The sequence below is a fragment of the Vulpes vulpes genome, chromosome 2 (assembly GCF_048418805.1).
Source record: "Vulpes vulpes isolate BD-2025 chromosome 2, VulVul3, whole genome shotgun sequence".
Taxonomy (NCBI): domain Eukaryota; kingdom Metazoa; phylum Chordata; class Mammalia; order Carnivora; family Canidae; genus Vulpes; species Vulpes vulpes.
In genome coordinates, this window is record NC_132781.1 from 44,012,144 (window position 1) to 44,037,780 (window position 25,637).

At 45.5% G+C, this 25,637-nt stretch overlaps 1 protein-coding gene across 2 annotated transcripts in view; it reads right to left on the bottom strand.

The window, feature by feature from the left end:
- SLC6A4 (solute carrier family 6 member 4) overlaps positions 1–25,637 on the bottom strand; it is a 36,469-nt gene that overhangs the window by 2,785 nt on the left and 8,047 nt on the right. The window contains exons 2-13 of one of the 2 annotated variants that reach the window (XM_026016222.2): positions 20,492–20,946; positions 18,025–18,159; positions 16,890–17,109; positions 15,979–16,117; positions 15,268–15,402; positions 14,845–14,948; positions 13,641–13,768; positions 12,295–12,407; positions 11,314–11,445; positions 10,162–10,261; positions 8,204–8,304; positions 4,350–4,517 (exon numbers count right to left, since the gene is read on the bottom strand). In XM_026016222.2, the coding sequence (XP_025872007.1) occupies positions 4,350–4,517; positions 8,204–8,304; positions 10,162–10,261; positions 11,314–11,445; positions 12,295–12,407; positions 13,641–13,768; positions 14,845–14,948; positions 15,268–15,402; positions 15,979–16,117; positions 16,890–17,109; positions 18,025–18,159; positions 20,492–20,834 (1,818 nt within the window). In that variant the 5' untranslated portion in view covers positions 20,835–20,946. The remainder of the gene's footprint in view (positions 1–4,349; positions 4,518–8,203; positions 8,305–10,161; positions 10,262–11,313; positions 11,446–12,294; positions 12,408–13,640; positions 13,769–14,844; positions 14,949–15,267; positions 15,403–15,978; positions 16,118–16,889; positions 17,110–18,024; positions 18,160–20,491; positions 20,947–25,637) is intronic. The other variant, XM_072747908.1, reaches the window with a different exon arrangement.

Here is a 25,637-nt window from a genome sequence, read left to right on the forward strand (position 1 = left end):
TAGAACCTCCACTGGTGTATAACATGCTTTCGATGACCCAGGAAAGGACATCTTTTTCTCTGGACAGAGGCGGCTTCCTGTAGCCCCACACCATAGGGTTCAGGGAGCAGAGTTAATGCTGGACTCTGGCCCTCACCCTCAGCCAGGCTCCTTGCACCCTGCATATCCACCAGAGGCCTGGTGCACAGTGCCAGCTGATGGCCACAGTGATAGCCAGGATGTTACTGATCTCATGAATCTACCAGTGAAGAAGTACCGGTTAGTTCACACAAGGGTACAAACTATCACATAATTTAAAAAGATGTGACCATTTAAATCATCACTCCTAAAGCAAACTTATGTTGGCATAGTACTCATTACAGGGAAGAGATTAGGAATTTTTAGTTTAAAACAGCTGAGATACACAGAATCTTTTTTTTTTAAGATTTTATTTATTTATTCACGAGACACACACACACACACAGAGAGACAGAGAGAGAGAGAGAGAGAGAGAGGCAGAGACACAGGCAGAAGGAGAAGCAGGCTCCATGCAGGGAGCCCGACATGGGACCTGATCCCAGGTCTCCATAATCAGGCCCTGGGCTGAAGGTGGCACTAAACCGCTGAACCGAGATACATAGAATCTTTAAGACAGATCTGACATATGCTTGGGTTTAGGTATGAAATCCATAGCCCACCGTTAGCATCAGGGTCACATGAAGCAGCTCAGCGATGCGAAGAAGGGCAGACAGCAGCACTTCATAGGCTTGGGAAAATCTTCATTAAGTTGCTTGGTAAAATCGATGATGGCCAAAAGTATGTATGGGAAGGGGGTGAAATTGGATCTGAAAGCTTTTTCTGATTTATGGATTGTAGGTAAAGCTCTGCTACTGTTCCTTTTTATTTGGGATTGAAAAAGTATGTAGTCCCCTTCAATTTTTTTTTCAGTATAGTTGATACACAATGTTATATTAGTCTCAGTCCTTCAATCTTTTATTTCCTGGTTCTGGGACTTTGTTCTTTAAGGAGCAGAGCCTATGGAATCCAACCAGTTCCATCTGCATAGTTAGTGAAATTAACAAAACTGTACATTTTGTGTTCTGAATGGCTGAAATACATCACACTAGAAATCCCCTTAAAAAGGAGTTGCTGTGGTCCTCCTCAGGTACCTGGACATGTCAAGCCATAGGAAGCAAAATTTCACAAACTATCCCTCCCCAGAGATGAATGTGTAAGCCATACTGATTGAACAGAATTATGTCTAGCTAATTGGGAACTAGACACAGATCATCCTAACCAGTCGTAAGTGGAGCTATGTTGTGCGGGAAGAGAAGAGAGCACTAGGTGTATGGTGGCATGGTATAAACATTGGAAAAGATAATTTTTGGCTTTTGTGTCAGAGTCCCCAGCCACCATTCAGCTACCCTTCTGGCTGCTGATCTCCCAAAATGCCAGGCCCACTTTTATTTTCCATATTTTGGCAGCATTCCAGCTGCCAGACTCCCGTTGCTCTCAAAATTTGCCAGGCCACTTGGCCTTTCGAGAGGTGATAATCTAAGAAACAGGTCACCGTTGATGTCTTCATGAATCCTTACTTATCAGGGCCCCTCTTCCCCGGGTCTTTGTGCAGTATACTAGGAGTTTCTACAGCAGAGACCTAATCCAGCTGATGACTCCAAACTTGGGACTTCCAGGCTGCAGGTACATGTGATATCTGCCAAATTCCAGGTGAGCAAGTGGTGGATCATTCCACAAACTCCAACCTTATATATGGTTGGAAGGCCCAAAGAGTTTAAGAAATTTACCTTTCTCTTTGTCTTTTTTTTTTTTTTTTTTAACTATACCAAAATTTCCTATGAGGCCTCCCTCTATCATAGATAGAATTATGGACCATCAAGCCTGGTATTCACAAAGAAGTATAGTTCCTTGGAGTGCTTGGCAAAAGAACCCAACATGCTTTATCATTCTCAGAGATTAAGTGTGCAAAGGGGCATATAAAGGCTTTTGAGAAGTACTATAGTAAAGAAACGTATGTAACTTGCATTAATCCACCATTCTTCAAAGATATTTGACCACATAACCTTTTCCCCCAGAAGTAACAGCTAGTGAGATTCCATAGAATATTTTATTCCTTAAAACACTCTGAGGGCAGCCTGGGCGGCTCAGCGGTTTAGCGCCCCCTTCAGCCGGGGTGTGATCCTGGAGACCTGGGATCGAGTCCCACGTCGGGCTCCCTGCTTGGAGCCTGCTTCTCCCTCTGCCTGTGTCTCTGCCTCTCTCTCTCTCTCTCTCTCTCTCTCTCTCATGAATAAATAAAATAAAATAAAATAAAAAAACACTTTGAGAAATGGTAATCCAGTCCAATAAGCACATTTTATAGATGAAGAAACTAAGGCCCAGAGAAGGTGAGTGACTTGCCAAACCATTCGACCAGGTCCTTTCTCTACCAGTCTTCCTTGACTGGCTGTATCATGCTTCCTGCAAACCATATGGTGGCTTATGGCAAAGATGACCCTGCAATCACCCTTACTTAACTCTATTGCTAATGATCTGAGCTGTGTTAATTATTCACCTTTGGGTGACATTTCCCTGTGGTCAATGGGGAATTTGCAAGACAGATGATAAGGATTTGAGGTGTAGTCTGACCAAAGAATACTGACATTTACTAACCTAACTAGAGTACCCACCCCTGACCTCGACCTCTGGATTTTAATCAATGGAACCAGTGGATCATCACAACCATGATAAAGGACAATTTGAAGGAACAAATTCAACGATTCTGGGTCTGAGTGTGTATTTCAAGCAACACCAGAGTCCAAAGCCCTTGGGGAGGAATGAGGTTGTGATAGGACTGGTTTCAGTGTAGAAAATAACTCCTTGCAGAGTTCTGTTCATCTAGGAATCAGTTTTTCTCTTTGGAAAAAGAAATGAACTCATCTCTTTTGAGAAAGAGCTGATGTTTAATTGCCTTATATTCCCTTGCTTAATGTTTCTTATGAAATGTTTTAGGAAGGTGAGTAGGATGGTCTCACATTTGAGCTTTGCATATAAGAGCCAGTAGACTAGCCCACTTCCATTCTCAGGTCATTACAGATAAGGTCCCTTCTAGCTTTCCCCAACACCACTCTTCACCTTTGCACTCATCTCCTACAAAAGCACCGACCTGCAGACTTCTTTAGGCTCCTCTGCCACAGTAACCTTTTTGCTATGGCAAGAAAGATAACCAAACAAGTAACAACTCAAGCATTTTCAATTCTCAAAGTAATGAAATACCACGTTACTGGGAACCCCGGTGGCACTAGATGAAAAATGGCAACTCATTGCTCCTGAACCTCTAGTACAAGTTTCTACATAAACTATAGAGGACATACATACATACATACATACATAAACCCTGAGGACAAAAGTGAACAAAACTGCACCTGGATTCTGAGCTTCCCATAGTTATGTCCTTGGACAAGTCGTTGAAATAAGGAACTTTTGGCAAGATTATTCCCAGCCTCAATATCTTACATCTAAGAATATCTGCCCATCCACTTCACAAGGGTGCTGATAGCAAAATGAGATAATCTACATGAAGATGCTTTAGAAAATATACAATCTTACACAAATTATAAGGTTTTAATAAAATTTTATAGCACATTATTCATTACTGTATTAATATTACTATAATGGTGACTTTTTTATTCCAATGGTTTGAGCTAAAACTATTATATTGCTGTAACATCTTTATTTAGTGATGATTTTCAAAATAGCACTCATCACACTGACGTTAGAAAAATGACAAGGGACATTTTCCACCATAATCTCCACTTAAATCAAAATATGTGTCTTGCTTCAGGGGCATCTGGGTGGCTCAGTCAGTAAGGTGGCTGACTCTTTATTTCAGCTCAGGTCATGATCTTGGTGTCCTGAGATGGAGCCCTGTGTTGGGCTCAATGGGGAGTCTGCTTGAGGATTCTCTCTCCCTCTCCCTGTGCCCCTCCCACTGCTTGTAGGCTCTCTCTCAAATAAACAAATCTCTAATAAAAATATATGTATTGCTTCAGACATTACAGATCTGATGTCCATCCCCAATGGCAAGCAGAAGGCAAAATAGTCATCTGGTAAGTGTAGAATGCTATACACACCTCAACCTGTGTGCTGTGGTGCATGCAAATAACAACTCACATTCTTGCCACTGCATCTAAGGCTCATATGAGTGGCAACCATTATAGCTCTGCACATTGGTTTTGGTATATAAATATATAAGATTGAGAACCAGCAGGTGAACTTCACATGGTTAACTTATCTCCTTTGAATAGAGCAGAATAAGAAAATCCTTTTCTCCCCAAACAATTACTAGTCTGAACATACACACTAGTACCTACCTCTTTAAATGTCCCTGGAGTGGTGACCAGCCGATAAGTTATATATGTGGGGATGCAGATGAAAGATGAGGTTCCTATGCAGTAACCCAGGATGATACTCCACTGCGGATAATTATATTGGAAAAGTCGTAGCTGTGGCGGACTCATCAAAAAACTACAAATGATGAACTGAAACAGAAATGCCAAAAAACATTAAAAATCATAACAATATCCTTGCAGACAGTTCTGATACCATGAACACTAAATGCTAAAGCTGAGTTCCTTTCAGGAAATTCCCCAAATCTGATATATTCTAGATTGGTGCATAGAATCCACTCATTTCTCTGCCCAAGCTGTAACAGCAAAACAGCCAGGTGGAGATGCCAAGGGCCCAGAAGGTTGTTTACAAGGAGTTAAAGCAACCCCTTCAGGGCAAAAGGGAAGAGACTGGCATCTATTAAGAGTAGTTGGGCCCCGTCTCACCAGACAGTGAGGAATAAACTGGATGAGGACCTCTGTATGGCTCCTGCCAGTCCTAAGGCTTCTCAGTTCTCTGAGCTGTTTTCATTTTGTCCTGCATTTCTCAGCTGTCAGATGGAAGTTACCTATGTCCAGGAGAGATATTAAGATTCTCAAGACCTGGAGAAGATGTGGACTCCTGGGTGTGTGTTCCCTCTTTGTCCTTTTCTTGAGCTCTCTGCTTTTCTGCATTGAGCGCCTTCGCCTGGGGTTTTCACAAGGATGGCTCAGCCAGGACCCATCTCAACAACGAGTGACTGCCTGCCATAGGCCCTCGTCATGAAAGGAATAATGGAAGGAAAAAGCAGCTTAATGTACTTTTTACTTGAAAATTCAAGTGAAAATGTCTCCTAAGAAAAATTTCACGATGTGCTCCCAACCCGTGGTTTATAAGTTTCCTTACCTTGGTTTGGTTTCTAGAGAGAGTGTAACTACCAGTTTTTGCCTAGTAACTACTGGACCAAAATCATTACGGCTCTTGATTTAATTTTATTGTATTACTTCATAGTCAGTCATAAAGAAAGCAGTAACATAAATTGTGTGGTTAAACATCTACTTATATATTTTTTTCTTTGTCAGCAGGAACAAAATGGGAAGTTGTTAACCACACATCCATCTTCCCAACAGTATTATCCTACATCTGGGAGGAAGCTTTCCAAACAGGACCTGGCCAATTGCAAACCTTTCTCCGCATTTACTCACACCTCGACCCAGCTAAGGAACACAGAAAAGATGGGATAGACATGGTTAGGAGCCCTCCCTTCTCTAGCTCATCTCATCTTGATGTCAGGTATGTGAAATCCAATGCAGTTCCCAGAGGTCTCAAGCTCTTGTGGGAGTAGTAAGTGCTGCCCCGTACACCCCTTTGCCTCTCCTTGCTCATATACAGTATTTTCTTTCTTTGTAGCTTGGCTTCCGTGAAAAAGAATATTTTTTAGCAAGCTACTCATTGTTTACCAAAAGCAGCCTTAAAAAGCACAGAGCAAGGGATTCTGGGTTCAGTAAACCCACAAGTAGAGGACAGATTTGCCTCCTCTTAATTGGGCTCTGGAGCATTTGCCCTTAGAGGAAGTGAATAAAGCAAACATCACAGGGATTATGAGTGAATATCCCCGAACACAAATCTGTGCGTGAGTTTTGCTGGGCAAAGAAACTCACTGACTGTAAACCAAGTGTTCACCCAGTCTATAAGACAACCAGAGGTGCGCAGAAATTAAAGTAGTAAAAGCCTGGAGCCGGAACAACCGTGGAGCATGCAAGGCACTCACCTTGGGCATAACATTTAAGTAAATTTCAGTAATCAAGAAGTTATATGTGAGTGCAGCATTTTAAAAAGACAAGAACTAAAAGGGCCAGATTAGGGTCAGTGAGGTGAGACATGCAAGTATGGGGTCAGATTTTGTGTTTATTTAAAATCTTGAACTCTATTGACTGGGGACTTCTTTTGCATTAGTTTTGGTTTTTAAAAAATACTATATTAAAATAGTATTTATCCTGATTACTGAGGTTTATGGCACCCCCTTAAATTTGACACATGTGGTGCATGCCTAACTTGCCTCTCCCAAATCCCAGGCCTGGACATTGTTTCCTCAACCATGTGGGGGAAACACAAGTAGACAGACAGGTATAGCTTCTTCCCTCAAAGAAATAATGCAATGTCTCCTCTTCCTTTGAAAAACAAATGAAAGGATTTAAGTAGATTATCAAGAAGCACTGGTATTGGGGCACCTGGGTTGCTCAGTGGTTGAGCCTCTGCCTTCGGCTCAGGTTGTGATCCTGGGGTCCTGGGATCGAGTCCCACATGCTTCTCCCTCTGCCTGTGTCTCTGCCTCTCTCGCTCTCTCTGTGTGTCTCTCATGAATAAATAAATAAAATCTTTTAAAAAAAAGCAGCACTGCTATTAATATAAATTAATAATCCATTTATGTCAGCACTTCTGCTTCTAGTTATGGCAGACTAGGTGGTTCAATGCCAACCCTCTTACTGAAAACAACCAAACTTCTCGATTTAAAAAAAAAAAATACACATTTTCAAAACAGATAAACACCAGAAGGGGGAAAAAAAGAGAAAGAAAGGGAAGCAAACCATAAGAGACCCTTAGCTATAGGGAACAAGCTGAGGGCTGCTGGAGGGATGTGGGACACAGAGTAACTGGGTGATGGGCATTAAGGATGGCACAATGTGATGTGATGAGCACTGGGTGTTGTACGTAAGTGATGAACCACTAAATTCTACTCCACTGGGACGCCTGGGTGGCTCAGTGGTTAAGCATCTGCCTTCCGCTCAGGTCGTGATCCTGGGGTCCTGGGATTGGGTCCCACATCGGGCTCCCCACAGGGAGCCTGCTTCTCCCTCTGCCTGTGTCTCTGCCCCTCTCTCTGTGTCTCTCATGGATAAATAAATAAAATCTTTCAAAAAATAGAATAACTAAATTCTACTCTACTAAATATTAAAGCATATGTTAACTAACTAGAATTTAAATAAAAATTTGAAAGAAAAATATACATGTGTTTTTAATCTACCTAAAAGCACCAGGGAACTTGTAATAGGAACTACCAGGCCAAGTCCGGGACACTTAGCCACCTTGGGGTCTCATTCAGAAGGATACCAGAAGGAAGGCAGAGGCACATGCTGCAAGGGGTAGGGACAGCCGATCATGTCTTGACAAATAGGCAACACTTAGAACTGAACGTTCTCACCCAGAGTCCTTTGTCAACAAATAGATTCTACTTTTGACTCAGGCCTATGCTTGAGGACTTTTGTGTGAGGGATAAGAGAATGAATAAGAAATTATAAGGACCCCTCCTAGGGCCTTCAAAAGCAAAGCTCAGTAAATCCTTCCCAGGTCTTGAAAAGGGCTTACTTGTCATGTGACCTGGGACCCTTTAGACTTCAATTTCCTTAACTGTAAAATGGGGTGCTAGGAAGAATTGTTTACAGAATTGTAAGGATTAATAGACCAATGAGTGTAAGTTTAGCACAAAGTCTGGCCTGGCAGTGCATATTCAATAAGTGTTATTTATCATTATCACTGAGCTGGGGAGTGATGTGACACATGCAGCAGGGACTCAAGCCCAGCCTACCCTTTCGTGGTGCTGGGAATCAGAAGAGGTGGGAAGCATGGGGAGGGCAGTGACTCGGAGGGGACGCCAGTGGGGTTTCAGAAGTGCAGGTCATACTTTTATTTCTTAGCATGGTTTTTGCTGCCAAAGTGTGCTTGATTTATAAAACTCCAATAAGACTCACACTTAAGATTTATACACTTTTCTGTATACGTTACACCTCAATACAATTTACTTTTTATAAGTGTTTGGGTGACTCTTCAGAGCCAGAAGGAGAGGGAAACGACCACTCACCAGGAGAAACAGAGGGCTGATGGCTACCCAGCAGATCCTCCAGAACCATCCAGGGCTGAAGCCAAGCATTTCCTTCACGTCACTGCAGAACTGAGTGATGCCTAAAATCACGCGCAAGAGAGAGAGATTGACTGAGGGAGGACATGGCCCATCTTACCCCTTGATTCTCAGAAACAGCAGCTCTGGAATTCCTCCTCAGCTGGGCTCAGGGGCACCAATCTGCTCTGAAGTTGAGACGGCGGACTCGTTACACAACAACTGCACCTGATACAAGCAATGTTCTGTCTACATAGAGTGGCGGCTGGGTGGACATTTGGGCAGAGACCCAAAGCCCCCTCCTGCTGCCCACACTGCCTTTCTAAGATCTCAGCACACGTTTGATTTTATTGTTACTGCAGAAAATAAAGTTGAATTTTTAGAAAAAGATTTTATTTTTTTTTTCAAGAGAGACACATAGAGAGGCAGAAACACAGGCAGAGGGAGAAGCAGGCTCCCTGCAGGGAGCCCAGTGTAGGACTCAATCCCAGGACCCCAGCATCACACCCTGAGCCAAAGGCAGACGCTCAACCACTGAACCACCCAGGTATCCCAGAAAGTTGAACTTTATCTAGGAATTGTGAGCCCACTTGACAAGAGACTGACCCAACACTGGAAACTTTCAAGATAAAATTTTAACCACATATTGACCATTCATATGCCGGATCAAGACCAAGGTTCTTCTATAAAGAGTATGTGAAGGAGAGAACTGAGAACTCCTGACTGGTGAGAGATTGGGAAGGGAAGACTAGGATGCAGCTGCTTCCCTGAGAGTCCAGCACCGCGAGATCCACAGCGATGCACATACTCTGAACTCTGTCCTCATCACTGAGAAGGTAGGGAGGAATTCTTTTTTAAAAACTGGCCCATGTGCAACTCAGAATATGGGGCCTCCCCTTCTTCATATTATGTATAATGGCAAACATGCTAACGCTGTTTTATTACCATAGAAACTAGGAAAAATCAATACATTTTCAGAATGAAATAATCACTTCTTGATTTTAAAGATGAAGAGAGGTATCTCCAAGCCTGGTTTTTTTTCCTTTTTTTTTCTTTTCTTTTCTATTTTCTTTCTTTCTTTCTTTCTTTCTTTTCTTTCTTTTCTTTCTTCTCTCTTCTTCCTTCAGATTTTATCTATTTATTTTTTAAGTAATCTCTACACCCATTGTGGGACTTGAATTTATAAGTCTGAGATCAAGAGTCACATGCTTTACAGACTGAACCAGCCAGGAACCCCTGAACCTGGCTCTCTTCGTTTCAATTGCCTGGGTCATCCCCATCCTCACCCACGGATTCTTGGGACCCCCTGCCAACAGACCCACGTTAGCTCACTCTCTGTGCTCCTGCTAGTGTCAGCCTTATCAGATTCCATCCCAGGCTCATAGGAGGTGAACTGGAGATTTTACCAAAGCAGATAATGCAAACAGGAACATTCCTGCCTCTTCCCTGGAAGATAATCTCCTAAACTCTATCTCAAGGCTTTGTGGAGGGGCTCTTTCTTACAAAATTTAAATTGGCGGCCAACTCTATAAAGTAGTAGTATATTGTACACTCTAACAAATGCATTCACTTTGCACTATTTCTTTGTTGTCTGTGCAATTCTTAGAGTCAATCGATATTTTAAGCATCCACTACAGATGAGCTATACGGAATTACTTCAGCCTGTCTCTGCTGGGTGAACATTTAAACTCAGAAGGAAAAAAAATGTCTTTCCACAAGTAAGGCGAATTTGTGGTAGGGTGTGAAGGAAAAGGTGACCTGTTTCTGAAGCAGGCACTCTGCTGGGGTTGTTTTACAGACGCCCAGGCAGGTGACATCTTGTACCCTGCTCTGGCTTTCTTTGATGAAATCTGCCCTTCTTTATTCTGGTGGCTACAAGCTGGTGTAGAAAGGCTCATGAATGGCAGAAGGAAGCATCTTACCATAAAACCAATACACGGCAACTGCCTCTATAAGTGCAACGGTGAGCACTGCGGGCCCTGTGGCGTACTCCTCCAGCAGCTTCACCACGTATGCCCCGCCCTGGAAATGAGATCACAAACCTGATTAAGGACCTTCTGAGGCACTACCTCCTCTTTATGATGAAAGCCAAAAGCAGGTTCTTAACTTAGGATAATTCCTGCATTAGACCTGCATTAGACCTAATATACCCTAGAGCCTGCCTCTTAGGCCCTTGCAGTGTGGGCCAGATTTCACTCCATCAGATGTCTCTTCCTGTCCTATGGAGCACTCTCTCCCTGTTTCCTCTCCCACTAAGCTTTAAGAGACAGACTCAAAAGAACCCCTGGATCTGTTTTCAACTTTCAATTTACTGAACTCTTACTGTGTACTCTACCCTAAAGAATCCTGGTCCCTGGAGACTGAACCTGGGAGAGTTCACACAATATCAGACACACTGAGCACAATGGTCCTGGTATCACCTTCTGTCTTAACTCACCAATTCCTTGGGTCCTCCTCAGCTTCCCCAACCCTCCCCCCCACCACCCACTGAAGCTCCAGAGCCATTGGGATGATGGCTTGAAGATGCATGTCTTCAAAATCTACCCTGAGTCAGGAGGACACAAGCCTAGGATGCCTGTGGGTTCTATTAGATTCTGTTTTACAGTATTTGCCTCAGCTACAAAAAAATAAAAAAATAATAAAAATAAAAAATCATGGGAGATGGTCTGACTTCTTCACCATTGCAAATTCTCTGGAGGAGACAAAGTGACATTACAAGCATGAGATGCCAGCCTTCAGATATTCTGCATATCAGGACATCAGGGCAATAATCCCATGAAAGCTGAGAAGCAAATCTTATTTCTCCAGATACTCTGTCAAGCCTGAAATCTAGTTGAGTCTCCTGTAAAATGCTAAGACCTTCAGTTACATGCACAGATTCTACCAACAGATGCTGCCAGAAACCATTGCTCTTCTGGTCCTTGGTGACATTTTAACAGCAGTGTCAACCCCTCTTACTTTGGCCCCTTATATGGCCTCAGGGCACCATATAGGATGGGAGGAAAGGAACAGGTTCTTGCAGTGTTCTGCTGCCCCAGGGGAGGCTGTGCAAAGCTGATAATTGTGGTACTCACAAAGGTCAGGGTGACCAGGGATCCAAAGAAGCAGGTAATGACCACACAAAGCACAAACCACTCCCGGCGCTTGGACCAGATGTGTGGAAACTCATCTAGCACAGCTGTGATCACCCCCTCCAAGCCTGCAAACTGAAAGGGACACACAAGCAATCACAAGGGAGGGCTGGGGACAAGTCTGTTACCTTTAAGGACAACAAACAGGAGAGAGAGTTGCTGGTCATGAGTAGATCCCCTTCTACAGCGGCCCTCACTGGAAATATACCACCCTGTTTTACAATGTCATTTAGAACCCAGCCGTAAGGATATCAAGGAAAGAAAATATAGTACCTGGACAGGACTTCTTTTTTAAAAAATATTTTATTTATTTGTTTGAGAGAAAGCACACAAGCAGAGTGTGGGGCAGAGGGAGAAACAGACCCTCTGCTGAACATGGGGCCAGACATGGGGCTCAATCCTGGAACCCTGAGATCATGACCCGAGCCGAAGGCAGGCACTTAACTGACTGAGCCACCCAGGAGCCCCTAGATAGGACTTCTTTATGTGAGGTCTCTTGGGGAGACTTTGGTTGTGCCAGAAAGGCCAGCTCAAAGCTGAAAGGCATCCCCCACTAATAAGTAAATACAAGGTGCTGAGACAAATGTGAGACAGCAGGGTACGGAGACACAAGAGTGACTTTGCTCTGGCCTTTGCTGTTGCCATCTGGTCAAGGAACAGGGTATAGTAATAATAGTTCACATATGCTGAGCCCTGGCCTATGCAGACACCTCACTCATTAGCCCATTAATGACCCTCTAAACGCACTAAAGATCAAGAGCACCATAGTGAGGGCTGAGCAAAGGGCTGAGGGAGCCCCAGGAGGAAGTAGCCAATGTCTGGGGTGGCTGGGATGGGAGGGATAGGTCCACCTTCGTCCCATTCCCATGCTTCCTCTTCCCCTATCTCCACCAAAAAGCCAAGTTTCCCTCCCCATTCACTCACAGTGCTGTCCAGGCCCAGTGTGATCAACATCAGGAAGAAGATGATAGCAAAGAATGTGGATGCTGGCATGTTGGCTATGGCTTCTGCATATGTGATGAAGAGGAGGCTGGGGCCTGAAACAGAGTGGGAGAGAGGAGGTGGTGGTCACCAACACCTTCCCTGCAAAGATGTCTCAGGGAGAAACTCAGCCACACCAACAATGACAATTCTTGTCACAAGGCCTTACACATGAATTAGGCTTTAACACATACCAAATTCTTGCTCACGCTCCACACCATTCCACCTGCCCATCTCAATATCATGCAAGGCCAGGGAGGGAAAAGTATCCATCTTGAAAATTGTGAACCCTCAATCAATGGGGGAAAGAGAAACAAACCCAAGACCCTAAGACTAACAAAGCTGCATACAGGAATAAGAGTTTCTGCCATATAATTCAGAGCTTTTTTTCCAGGGCCAGGATATAGCCCTATAGCATTTAGCTCTTTCTGATGGCTTTAGCTCCAGAGCTCCAGAATGGTAGGAAATGTGAAACTGATTGCAAAAGAGTCCTTGGAATAAAGATCTCCCACTATTTTATTTTATTTATTTATTTTTTAAAGATTTTATTTATTTATTCATGAGAGACACACAGAGAGAGAGGCAGAGACATGGCAGAGGGAGAAGCAGGCTCCATGCAGGGAGCCCGACATGGGACTCGATCCGTGGTCTCCAGGATCACACCCTGGGCTGAAGGCGGCACTAAACCACTGAGCCACCAGGGCTCCCTCTCCCACTATTTTAAAGTCCCTTTTGATAGTGTGAGGGACATGTCCTCAATCTCTCATGAGCTAGATAGGGGTGCCTTAGTTTGGAGTACAGAAATGATTGGAGCTATGCATCAGGCCAAAGACAGAAGCAAGAAAGCCCTGGGATTCCATCCATAAGATTCCATTACCACGTTTTCAATATCTGTCACTTCTTTTCCATTGAAACCTCATAATACAGTAGAGGGACTATGTCATCTACATTTTATTTTTCTGCAAGGGGAAATTCTAAGGATTAGTAATCGTTTGCTTACTTACTAGACTTGGACTCATTGCCAGACCCAAACCCACTAGTTCTAAAAGCCCTCATCCAAATCATATTTTCAAGCCCATAGTGTACTGAAGGCCCTAGAACCAGATGCCACGGGTGCTGCCCCATCCCCACCATGGCTAAACACAGAGGCAGTGAGTTTCTCTAAAACTGTGGAAAATTTTTAGAGGTACACTTAGAAATAATTCAAAAGTTATATATTTGTAAGGATCCAAAGAGTAGCCAAGCAACTCAGTGAGAGCAAGGCATGTAAAGAGAACCCAAATTCCCACCTGCATCTTTGGCCACCTCAGACACATCTTCGTTCCTCATCTCAGCCATATATCCGAGCACTGTGAAGATGACAAATCCTGACACGAAGCTCGTCATACAGTTCACCACACTGGTCACCAGGGCGTCTCTAGAGCAGAAAACCCATGTGGTCTGAGACATTTCCAAGTAGAGAGTCTCAAGAGCATCTGTCTCCAGCCAAGGCAGGGTGAGCCAGCTGAACCCGCAGGGACCTCAGGCCTGTCCTGGTGTCCCCTCCTCTCCTCCCAGTCCCTGCCTCTCAAACTGGTTGGCAGCTGCCATTACCGCCATGCATGGGAGGGGAGAGTCGCAGGTCAGAACTGGTTAAAGAGATGGTCCTGTTGTGAACTGGAACACAGATTTCTTGACTTCAAATAAGAATTGCTCCGAAGCAGGGCCTGGATTGGAGTCGGGCCATCTGAGGGCCTTGGCCTCACATTTATGAAGCCCTCAGATTTAGACTATAAACATTATGTGCAAACAGGTTACAAGACTGCCATAGGGATATCCTGACACTTTTAAAAGAAGACCTTGTCATCCAACTTCAGGCTGGTGTCTCAGTGCAATGCCACATTGATTAGGGTACTTTTTAAGAAAAAGTGAATTCTGTAATTATCTTGTGAACAGCACCATTAGACTGCTGGACACTGCCATCTGTTATAGAGCATTAAAACAAAGTTAGAGTTAAAGTTAACTCTAAAGATGATGAGTGATATTGAAATTGTAATTGGTATTACACTCCCTATTTCATCAAAATTTCTGAAATAAGATTTTGCCACAAAAATTATGGCATTTTGCATTGGTCAAAATAACTCAATCATTATACTTTTGTGAAGATGTACATAAATAAATGGTCACATAATTTTTGTTAAACACATTAATAAGTGAAATCTAAATATTTAACATATGTTGCGATTTTTGTAAATCTGTTTTGGAATTTAATTTTTTTTATACACAGAGACTCTCACCAAATGGAATTGGCCTGGGGCCCCTCTCAATCTCTGAATGGCCTGGGTGAGGCTATGGACTAGGTGGGTGCTCTGGCCATGGTGCAGCTGGTCAAGGACCTGTGGTACGCCTAAGCCCAGCCGAGTTTGAGGCCGTAAGTTTGGTTGCCTTCCTCCAGGCCAGCTGACTATGCTCACCCTACATTCAAGCTTTGCTTGGGGAGCCCCAGATACTCACTGGTAACAATTGTTGTTGAATTTGTTGTAGCTAGCAAAAGCCAGTAAAACCCCAAAGCCAGGACCAAGAGAGAAGAAGATCTGAGCAGCAGCATCCACCCACACCTGGAAGGCAGGAGACGTAAGGGTGAGAACTGAGCCAGGGCCAGCGCTCTCCCCTCCATGTGGCTCCATGCAAAGTGAAAAACCAGGTTTCAGGCTCCTTCCAGGGGCAGCCACATACCAAGTGCAAACAAATGTGATTTCTCTTCCTCACGTTTTGGCATAAACCAATTCCCTGGCCTTGACTGTACTTTTCATGCTTGCATTTCTGATTTATAACAATATTGCAAACTTGCCACTGAACCTAAATTTCAGTTGTCCCTATTGAGCTTCATTTGGTAAAATGGCAGACAGGTGCACATCATTTTCCTCATCATCTTACCCCTGTCTCCAGGAGTTTCTGCCAGTTGGGTTTCAAGTAGAAGAGAACACCCCTCCAGGCTCCGGGGAGGGTGGCCCCCCTTACCAGCAGGACAGAAAGGATGATATAAGGGAAGGTGGCTGTCACCCATACCACCTGTAAAGGAAAGGAGTAGAAACACAGGTTGTCAGCAGGTAGATAGATGTTGGTGTCTTTCATTCTTGAAAACATCCTAGAAAGGAGACACACCTCTCCTTTTCTGTAACTATAGGAGGCAGGGTAACATGGCTGAAATATCAGAGCCTTTTGAACCAGACAAGGATCTGGTGCACAGCTTGCTAGTACTATCACCTCTAAACCCACTTCCCATCTGTAATATGGGAAAACACCCAGCAAAAGATAATAAAGTAGCCAGTGATCAATAACGCACGGATCATGGCCCATCATGGGGTTTCAATAAATTATTGCCATTTTTATTAATTGTGACACCACAGATAGGTTAAAGGAATTTTTTTTTAAAAATCATACAGTGGTTCTTGGGATTGGCCCATTTCTAGAATTTTTGAACAGATTTGGTAAAGAGAAACCAAATGAATTGTGAATCATGAATCGTGTTTGGTGTTGAAGGAAACAATGTCCCTCTGTCTGTGGCTGTCCAGGATACTGAGTTCTGAATTTGAATCCTCTGGGACCCCTTGGCAGGCCTGGATCCACAGCCAGAGTCCTCCTCACCTTGCCAGATGTTTTGACACCTTTCCAGATACTGAAGTAGATAACAGCGAAGATCAGCATGATGCAGAGGGTGAGCTGCCAGCTGATGCCGCCCAGGTCCTGAAGTCCATTAGACCGATGGAGCTGCAGGACGTGGCGCCTGGAGTGAGTGAGAAAGAAAGGTCTGTGAGATGGTCTGAGCAGCATGCTGAGCTGGTGGTCTGTGACAGCTCCAGCAGGTGCCAGGAGAAGTGGACATCGCCCTACAAGGACCAGCCTTAGGAACTTCTGGCTCTGCCCATCTTGAGGCACAGGGCGGCACAATTGGCCCACAAACCCTGGGAGGAGCACTCAGCTCCCAAGGCCGACTTTCAGGCATCTCCTTTCCTGGCTGTGTGTGCAGGTGGGTCCCTTCCCACCCCAAAATTACTCTCTCTTGGGCTGCAGCTGCCAGAAATTCTGGTATTAAAGAGTACTACCTACTCCAAAGGGTAGGTCCCACTTGTGAAGTGAACACATGATACTAGAAACTCTCTGAATAGTTTCCAACTACTGAAGCAGTGGGAGGCTTTGATTCCATGACAAGTGGCTGAGAGTGGGGTCCAGGAAGAAGGTGCTTCTGACACAAGGAGTAATTTCAGAATGTGCAAAAAAGGGATGGACTTGGGCACACTGGGGCAGCCTGGCCTGCCATGCTGGAAAGGAGGGGGACAACAGAGAAGGCCATATTAGGGAGCACCCAAGGTAGAGTCCCCCTGGCTCCAAATCTGCCTAGGACTGGCCTTGCTGCTCCCTCTCTTACATTTACCTCCCTTGCCCTCAGAGTTGCATTTCTCATAAATCTGGAAAGAGATAAAGAGCCTCTGCCTCCCTCCTCGGAAGCCAAGTTCCAGGGGTGTGACCTGCACCTAACAGACCACCCCCTCACTTACATGTAAAATTCTTCTGCAGGGGACGTTGAGTGGGGCGTCCAGGTGATGTTGTCCCCGGAGAAGTAGTTGGTGCAGTTGCCAGTGTTCCAGGAGTTCTTGCAGCTGGTCCAGGGCAGCTGGTCCGTGAAGGACGAAATGAGGTAGTAGAGTGCCCAGGCCATGATGGTGTTGTAGTAGGAGGCAATGTAGAAGGCAATGATGCAGATGGCATAACCGATCCCTGGGAAAGGGAGGGGGCAGTAGGCCACGTTTACAGGGCGGCCTGGGCCTTGGAGGGCCCTGCAGCTCAGGTGAGGGGGGGCAGCCGGGGCTGCCATTCGCCACGTCCCCCAAGACCTGGGAGATGGTGGGCAGGTGGCAATGTGGTAAATTCCTTAGATGTATTTGTAAGATTACATGTTTGACAAAATAAGTGTGTGTATGTGTGTGTGTGAGTGCAAGTGCGTGTGCTGTTAATGCTTTAAACTTTTTCTAGTTTGGTTGCTTTAAAAAATATTTTTATTTGAATATAGTTGACACACAATGTTACATTAGTTTCTGGTGTACAACACAGATAGACAATCTACACGTTATGCTCTGCTCACCACAAGCGTAGCTGTCATCGGTTACCACACGACATTACAAACACCACTGCCTCTATTCCCTGGGCCGTGCCTTTCATCCCTGTGACTGATTCATCCCATAACTGGAAGCCCATAGCTCTCACCCCTTCACCCATTCTGCCCATCCACCACCTCCTTCCCTCTGGCAACCACCAGTTTATCCTCTATATTTATAGGACTCTATTGAGTTTACTTTTATTTTTTTAATGCTTATTTTACTTCTATTATTTTTTTAAGTTTCTTTTTTTTAGTAATCTCTACAACCAATGTGGGGCTTGAACTCATGACCCCGAGATCAAGAGTTGCTTGCTCTACCAGCCAAGTGCCCCAGGTTTACTTTTAATTGTCATTTATTCTGTTTCCTTTTAATAATTTCATGCCACTTGAGCAGTCAAAAACTTAATTACTCAGTTATTTCCCAGAGATACCTTAAGGCCTGATTCCAGAAGAAGGTCCTGGCTCCCACACATTGACGGAAATCATCTTCCCTGCAGGATGCACTCACCTACCCACCCAGCAAGCCTTTCGGTTACCTTTGAAAATCGGGCAGATTTTCCTCCATATTGAAATGCATCCATTTCGGTGGTACTGGCCCAGCGCGAGCTCCATGTAGAACAGCGGGATCCCCCCAAAAATGGCCATGATAGTGTAGGGGAGGAGGAATGCCCCTGAGGTAGATGAAAGACAATTTCACCCCCTGCCCACATCTGCCCCAGAACAGCCCAACTGATCTGGACACCAGGGGTCATGCCAAGATTCACAGGGCCATCTGACACTCAAGTATCACAAAGCCACCCTGTGTTGAATGACCTCACACAGTGCCCCTGGTCTTAGTGCTTTGCCAGAACTCCACGGTCAAAGAGGGGTTTCAGAGAGTAAACGAAGGAGCCAGAGAGTACATGGAAAGAAAGCTGGATTTGGGATCAACAGACCAGGCCCTGGAATGGGTTGTGCTTCTAACCACCCAGGGGACCCTGGTCACCACCCCTCTCTGAACCTGTCATGGGAGCATGAAATGACAGGATTGAGGTGGGCTGAGCCTCCCCACACCAGCCACACACAGGAATCACTGGTGGTGAGTTTAAGAACGCACATCGACCTAGACTCCCTGAAGCAGAAGTTCCAGGGATGGGTGTATAAAGGTAATTTTTAAGCTGCCCAAGTGATTCTAACACAACCAGAGTTTGAGACCCTTAGGACAGATCACCTATGACAACCTGCATGATCACTGCAATAATCTACAAATCCCTGAATTCATATCTTTGTATCATCCCTGGCTCCAGACACTTATTACTGATATTTGGCTATATTCCCACAATCCCACTAAGCCAGAATGCTCCCCTCTTTAACCACCCTTTGCAGATATGGCTGAAATGGTCAGTTTGCCACAGAATGAGGAAGTGCGGAGCTGCTGCATCACTGGAGAAGCTGGTGTCCCCTGGCTCTCATGGCTGAGACAGAATTTGGAAACACCAAAGTGGGAATTGCTCACCTGGTGCCTGAGTTTTAGCCCAAAGGGTGGGTCAGCTGTGATTTTCACCACTAAATTTGAACCCAGAAGGCAGTGCAACTCAGAAAGTTCCCACCTCACTTACAAACACCCTGACAACATCTGGCTTGAGAATAAGAACCATGTTGTGTTTTCATGGTGGCATCTGTCCAATGGATCTGCTTGACTGGCTTTATAGTGGAGAATGAGGGTGGGAGAAACATCACCAGTACCCCCAGCCCCTTATAAAATGCTCAAGCAAAATGTGAGCCCTCCTAGGCTAGTGGTAACTTCTGCTCCTTCCCGGCAAGGAGGGCTGGGCTTCCCAGGCCCCCTGGAGCTGCCTTTGCAGTCACGTGGACCAAGGTTCTTTAAAAATGCAGCAAATCCAGGCAACTCTGTGTCATGCCATCGAGGAAATGAGGACACTAATGAATTCTTTCCCAAATTTCATTTTAGCTGCCCTCCCAAATCAGTTGCCAGAGCTTCTGTCAAAATAAATATTGACTGATTTGACTTCCACTTCTTGTCCTTTTTCCCATTTTGATGGCAAGTCCAGTGTCAATGCAAAGGCCTCATACCTACTCCCTCCTCTCCATTCTACTCTCTGCAGCTCCCATTGCCATGCCTATAGTCAACTACTCTTTTTGATAATCTACAAAGTTAACTGCTCTGAAGGTGTTAAGGGTAGAAGGAGGAATATGGGGCAGCCCCGGTGGCTCAGAGGTTTAGCATCACCTTCGGCCCAGGGCATGATCCTGGAGACCCAGGATCGAGTCCCATGTTGGGCTCCCTGCATGGAGCCTGCTTCTCCCTCTGCCTGTGCCTCTCTCTCTCTCTGTGTGTGTGTGTGTGTGTGTGTGTGTGTGTGTCTTTCATGATAAAATAAATAAAATCTTTTAAAAAAAAAAAGGAGGAATATGAAATAGTCTCTTGCCTCAAAAATTTAGCACCCTTGTAGGAGACATGAGGCAGATTCAGTGGATGGTTTGGGGTTATCATTAATGCCAGGCTGTGGCTGGGTCCAGCTCAAGACTGAACCTAAGCTGAAGCCCTTCTCTGACCACACACAGGTCCAAAGGCCCGGGAGGGTCTGGGACTCCAGAGCCACTTCCCAATTTTTCCTTACACAGATGTAACCTCTCTGGACTCTGCTGAGCAGAACATGCACAGTGCTGATGGCCATTCTCTTGCTGTGAGAGCAGAGCTTGGATAATGCAGGGATGAGAAGGGGGCTCTTCCACAAAGCACTAAGGATGCTGAAAATCTGGTGAGGGCTGGTTTGGGAGAGCTTTATCCAACTTCATAACTCAGAGAGCCTCAGATATGCTAACCTAACATTTGACTTCTGGGGATTTGTTTTTTGGACCAGCCTGGAAGTCTAAGCATTCAGGTTCCCAGACTCATCAGTTAGATAAGACTGAAGAGATATGATCACTGCTCTGGCCTCCCAAGAGGATCTACAGACCATCCCTGGGTCAGAGCCTCTGCGTGTGACCCCCGATACTGACCCCCTCCATTCTGGTAACATATGTAGGGGAAGCGCCAGACGTTGCCCAGGTCCACGGCATAGCCAATGACCGACAGGAGGAAATCCATCTTCTTGCCCCAGGCCTCTCGTTCCCCTTGATGAACTTCGGCCACTAGGGCTGTGGTGGCAGCCGGAATGGAGTGCTGAGGGTCATCTCCTGCACCAGAGCTTGGAACTGCTGAGTACCCACTGGAGATTTGGCCAGCCTCCACCTTATCCTCGGGGACAGGGACACCCTGCTGTAGAACTCCATTTTCCTGACAGTCTTCTTTATCTTTACATGCTGATAGCTCCTTCTGGGAATTTAAGGCTGTGGTTTCCATCCTGCTGGCTAGGAGATGATACTGACACCCATCTGCTGATGATCCGAACTGAATTCTCAGGGCTCAGATCTGTGGATCTCCTCGGAGCTTTATTTCAATGGGATCGACAGCTCTGTTGGAAAGGCACACAATGAAGGGAGAACAGAGTTACGCATTTTACTTGTCTTTGGTATTAATTCAAAAGACATCTTAAACTACATTAATTAATGGGATTACAAATGTATCCATCAGGAGTGAAACATCTTATTTGCTATATAGCAGTCAATAAAATCAACTACAGTTTTCAACCTGTATGAGGTATCAAATCACAAGTCATTCACAAAGGAAAAACCAAAACAGCAAACCAAAGACAGCAAATCACCCAGGTCTTGCATCGGCTCTGTTTAAGAACAAAGTACTGACTTCACTTAGAGGGACTGGAATTGCATCCTGGAGTTTACCAGTAACTTGGAAGAGGGTAAGAAGAGAGCTTTCTTCATCAAAACCTTGCAGAGCACTTACCTTGTCCTGAATGCTATGCGGAGGGCGGGTGAAGAAACAACGAAAGAAGCAGTTTCTACTTGCAAATAGATTATTAGGACAATCCTTACTACCATTTAAGCTGAGCATGAGGTATATTTTACATAAATTATAGGTGTGACTTTATTTTTTTAATTTTTTAAAAAATTTTTATTTATTTATGATAGTCACAGAGAGAGAGAGAGAGAGAGAGAGACATAGGCAGAAGGAGAAGCAGGCTCCATGCACCGGGAGCCCGATGTGGGATTCGATCCTGGGTCTCCAGGATCGCGCCCTGGGCCAAAGGCAGGCGCCAAACCACTGCACCACCCAGGGATCCTAGGTGTGACTTTAAAAGGAAAAGAGTAAAGGCATGAGGTGAAAAGGCCACCTTTGGGGAGGCACCCCTAGCTCCTTAGCTGTGGACTTTTTCATTCTTCCTGTGGTCCAGCTCTTAGAGATTCTAGCTGCTTCTGGCCACGTCCAGTCCATCTGTGCTTCGCGGAGCTGCATCTGCATGGTGCCTGGGCAAGTCTGCCCCGGCTTTGAACGGCCCTGCGGCTCACCGTGTATTTCACCTGCCTCTCCCGGCAACTCCTGAGGCGGATCCACCAGTTTCTCTGCAACCGTGGGCAGGCGGGGTCACTTCTCCCCTAGGCCAGAAGAGCCAGTGAGAGGAGCGTGCAGGTTACAGATGCCAGCTTGGCCCGTGTCTCTGTGTCCACGCACGCTGGTAGGGAGGGCTGGCCAGGGCCGCAACACCCCCATAGCCCTGCCGGGGCCGAGGTGAGGGGAAGTCAGGACAGCAATCTGGACCGAGGCCTCACACGTCAAACGTGAGGCAGAAATCTGAGCCCTATTGGACTTTAAACCTATGGCCTATTATAAAGTAGTAAGGAGCCAAGACCTCGCAGCTAGCTTCATTTCATCTGGACCTGAACTTTTCTAGCTCTTGAAGTAGTCTGAGCTGAAATAGGTTTCTGCTTAGCTCAGATCGTATCCTACCTTTCTAGGGATGAGTGCTATCCCTGCTCACAACTGCGAAGATCTGATATTACCCTTCAAATCCAACAGGTGGAGGATGGCTAGAAATGGATAGTTAATGCCCTGAAAAATTCGAGCACAAAGTAGTAGATTCACATATCGATGACTATGTACGTAAATATCATCAAGGATGAGAAATGAACATGAGGTGAGGCAAATAATTAGAGCTTTGTGTTCATTGGGTTCTTTTTCCTGTGAAGTAGAAAATAAAAATTTTAAAGAGATTGACTGTTGCCGAAAATATTACAGCAACAAGAGAGAAACCGGCTCTACCGATCTAGGGTGTGTATGTGTGTATGTAAGGGGACAGGGTGGGCATCCTGGCTTCCACCGATTCCGGCTGCTTGGCCCCCACCCCCTGACCCTACCCCGGGCTCAAGGATGCAAACACCACTCATAGAAGAGCATGAATTTCTGATAGTGATCTAGATAAAACCCTACTTTATGCTGTTCTCCAGCTTCTCCCTGTCCCCCTCCATGGACTTTTTTTTTTTCTTTAAAGATTTTATCTAGTTATTCATGAGAGACACACAGAGAGAGGCAGAGAACACAGGCAGAGGGAGAAGCAGGCTCCCTGTGGGGAGTCCAATGTGGGACTCAGTCCCACGACCCTGGGATCACGACCTGAGCCGAAGGCAGATGCTCAACCACAGAGCCATCCAGGTGCCTGCCCCCCGCCCCAGACTTTTTTTTTTAAGATTTTATTTATTTATTCATAAGAGAGAGAGAGAGAGGCAGAGACACAGGCAGAGGGAGAAGCAGGCTCCATGCAGGGAGCCCAACGTGGGACTCAATCCCAGGACCCCAGGATTTGGCCCCAGGACCCCTGGGCCAAAGTCAGGTGCCAAACCGCTGAGCTACTCAGGGATCCCCCACCCTCAGACTTTCAAAATTAACCACACAGTCTCTCATCCACCACAAGTAACCATGTAACAGGCTAAGGGATTTTTTTTAAGTTCATTATTTTTCAAGAGATGAAAAAGCAGTGTATTTAAATACACAGCTAAATTCAATCTGGACTTTGCAGTCTCTGGTTCTGTTGTTTGAAGACAGCCTCTGCACTTCCCTTCAGCCTGTATCAACCACATGTTTGCCACCGTGAAGAAGTTCAACACTGAAGAAGTTGAAGACCAGATGACGGGGAGCTTTATGGTGTGCAGCCCAATGGCATCCAAGGGACAGAGACAGCCTATGACCAACGCTCCCCCTTCCCCACCTTTCTTTCTCCACCTTCAAAATGGTACCCAAAGTCTTCTGCAGGAACTTCTCCCTATCTTGAATACTGCACTGTTGCTCTTGTGCAAACTGCAGCTCAGGGGCACCCAGTCAGCTCAGTTGGCGGAGCCTGTGCCTCCTGACCTCGGGGTCATAAGTTCGAGTCCCGGGTGGGGTGTAGAGATTACTTTAAAAACAAAACAAAATGGATGCCTGGGTGGCTCAGTGGTTGAGCGGCTACCTTCGGCCCAAGGTGTGATCCTGGAGTCCCGGGATTGAGTCCCACATCAGGCTCCCTGCATGGAGCCTGCTTCTCCCTCTGCCTTTGTCTCTGCCTCTCTCTTTCTGTGTCTCTCATGAAAAATAATAAAATATTTAAAAACCAAACAAAAACCTACAATTCAAAGAGCAGCTATACCCTCCAATCTTGCTCTGGCGGGCTATGGGACGGACACGTCACCCACCTCTGAAGAATACAGTGGTAGGATGAACAGATACTTAGCCACACTAGTGCCTCTGTGGACACCGGGGTTTCCTGTACATTCTCCCTTGGGGCACTCTGCAGGGAAGCTGGACAATGTACATGTGTTGGTGAACTTTTAGGGGCAATGCCTGTTCTTCAGTATCTTCAGGGGTTCATCCCCTAAGGTAACTGATCTGGATTTCTTGGCATCTGTCACAAGCAGCTCCTAGAAGAGTAACACACTCTTCTCTATGTTCGTTCTGAGCATTACAAAGACTTTGTTTCCGGAAATATCCCCCAGCACTTTTTTTTTTTTTAATTGCATCAACAGGCTGAAATGGCCCAAGTTGTAAGAAAGCTGGTCCAGAGTGATCCTCAGCTGACTCACAACCCCAGGCTGGTCTCTCTCCAGCCAGCTCTGCTCTCTAGCTTTCTCTGATGGTGCCCGCACTCCTGATCACAAAACCTGGGGTACAAACATAAGTTACAGCCACCCAAAGCCACTGTACGGCAAAAGACGCACATCTTTTTTTCTCCGTCTCCCAATTGGAAGAAAGCTCCTTCCATTACTAATCCAGTTGGCCATGAGTAGACGGCCTGGCCTGGACCCTCTTCTGCTGGCAGGATGCTGCCTGTGGCTCCCACTTTCTGATTTTACAGAGTACTGGCCACTTTTTTCTACTGAGACCAGCAGATCACAGTTGAGAGCAAGCTGCCTCAGGAATATAGAAGTAAGCGTTAAGAAAATTGGCTTCTAAGAATGTTCTCTTAAAAGCTTTCTTTTTTAGAAGATATTTTTATCCTGCTGGGTAGAGATTGTAAACGAGGTCAACATTATAGCTGTGACCTCCTCCAGGCAGCCTTTGAGTTTCTCTGTGGCCAGAAAAAGCCCCAGAAGCCTTCCTTGGCATCCTGAATGTGTACCCTTGTGCCAGGGTGAGCAGGTGTCAGGCTGAGGGTGGCACCACATAACCCTGCTCCTCAGTGGGATGACAACCTGACATGTAGGACCCTTGTCCCCGCATCTCTGCACGTGGGCAACATGGTGGTGCCATTGGTGGGCTGACAGTTTGTTTTCTGTTCATACCCCTGCTTCATCTCAGCCTAGGAGGGGGGCTAAGTCACCCCCTCTCCCTCTATCCCAGTAGAAAGGAGGACTGTTTCTATTTAAACTTCTTCTGATCAAATCTCCATTCCTCTTCCCACAAATCCTGTCTCTGTAGCCAGGGAACCAGTATTGGAACAAGCATGTAATCACAGTGATTAGTCATGAAACCACCCAGACCTTTTCTTTTTTTTAACCACCCAGACCTTTGGAAATGTCCATGACCCTACTTGTCTGACGTCTGTCAGCACAATCCAAGCAGAAACACTATAGAAAGTTTGTACTTTGACTTCACTTGTCGAGATCAAAGTGAGTTCATGTCTCAAGACACTCAGTTTTCATTTTCAATGACAAAACAAAACCAAATCCAGCACGAATTAGGGATTTATCGCTAAGAAAAGATTAATTATAGTTCATATAGCCAAGTGGCAATTTGCATTCTCTCTTCAGAGAGGGAGTCTGAAGTTCCCAAGACCCC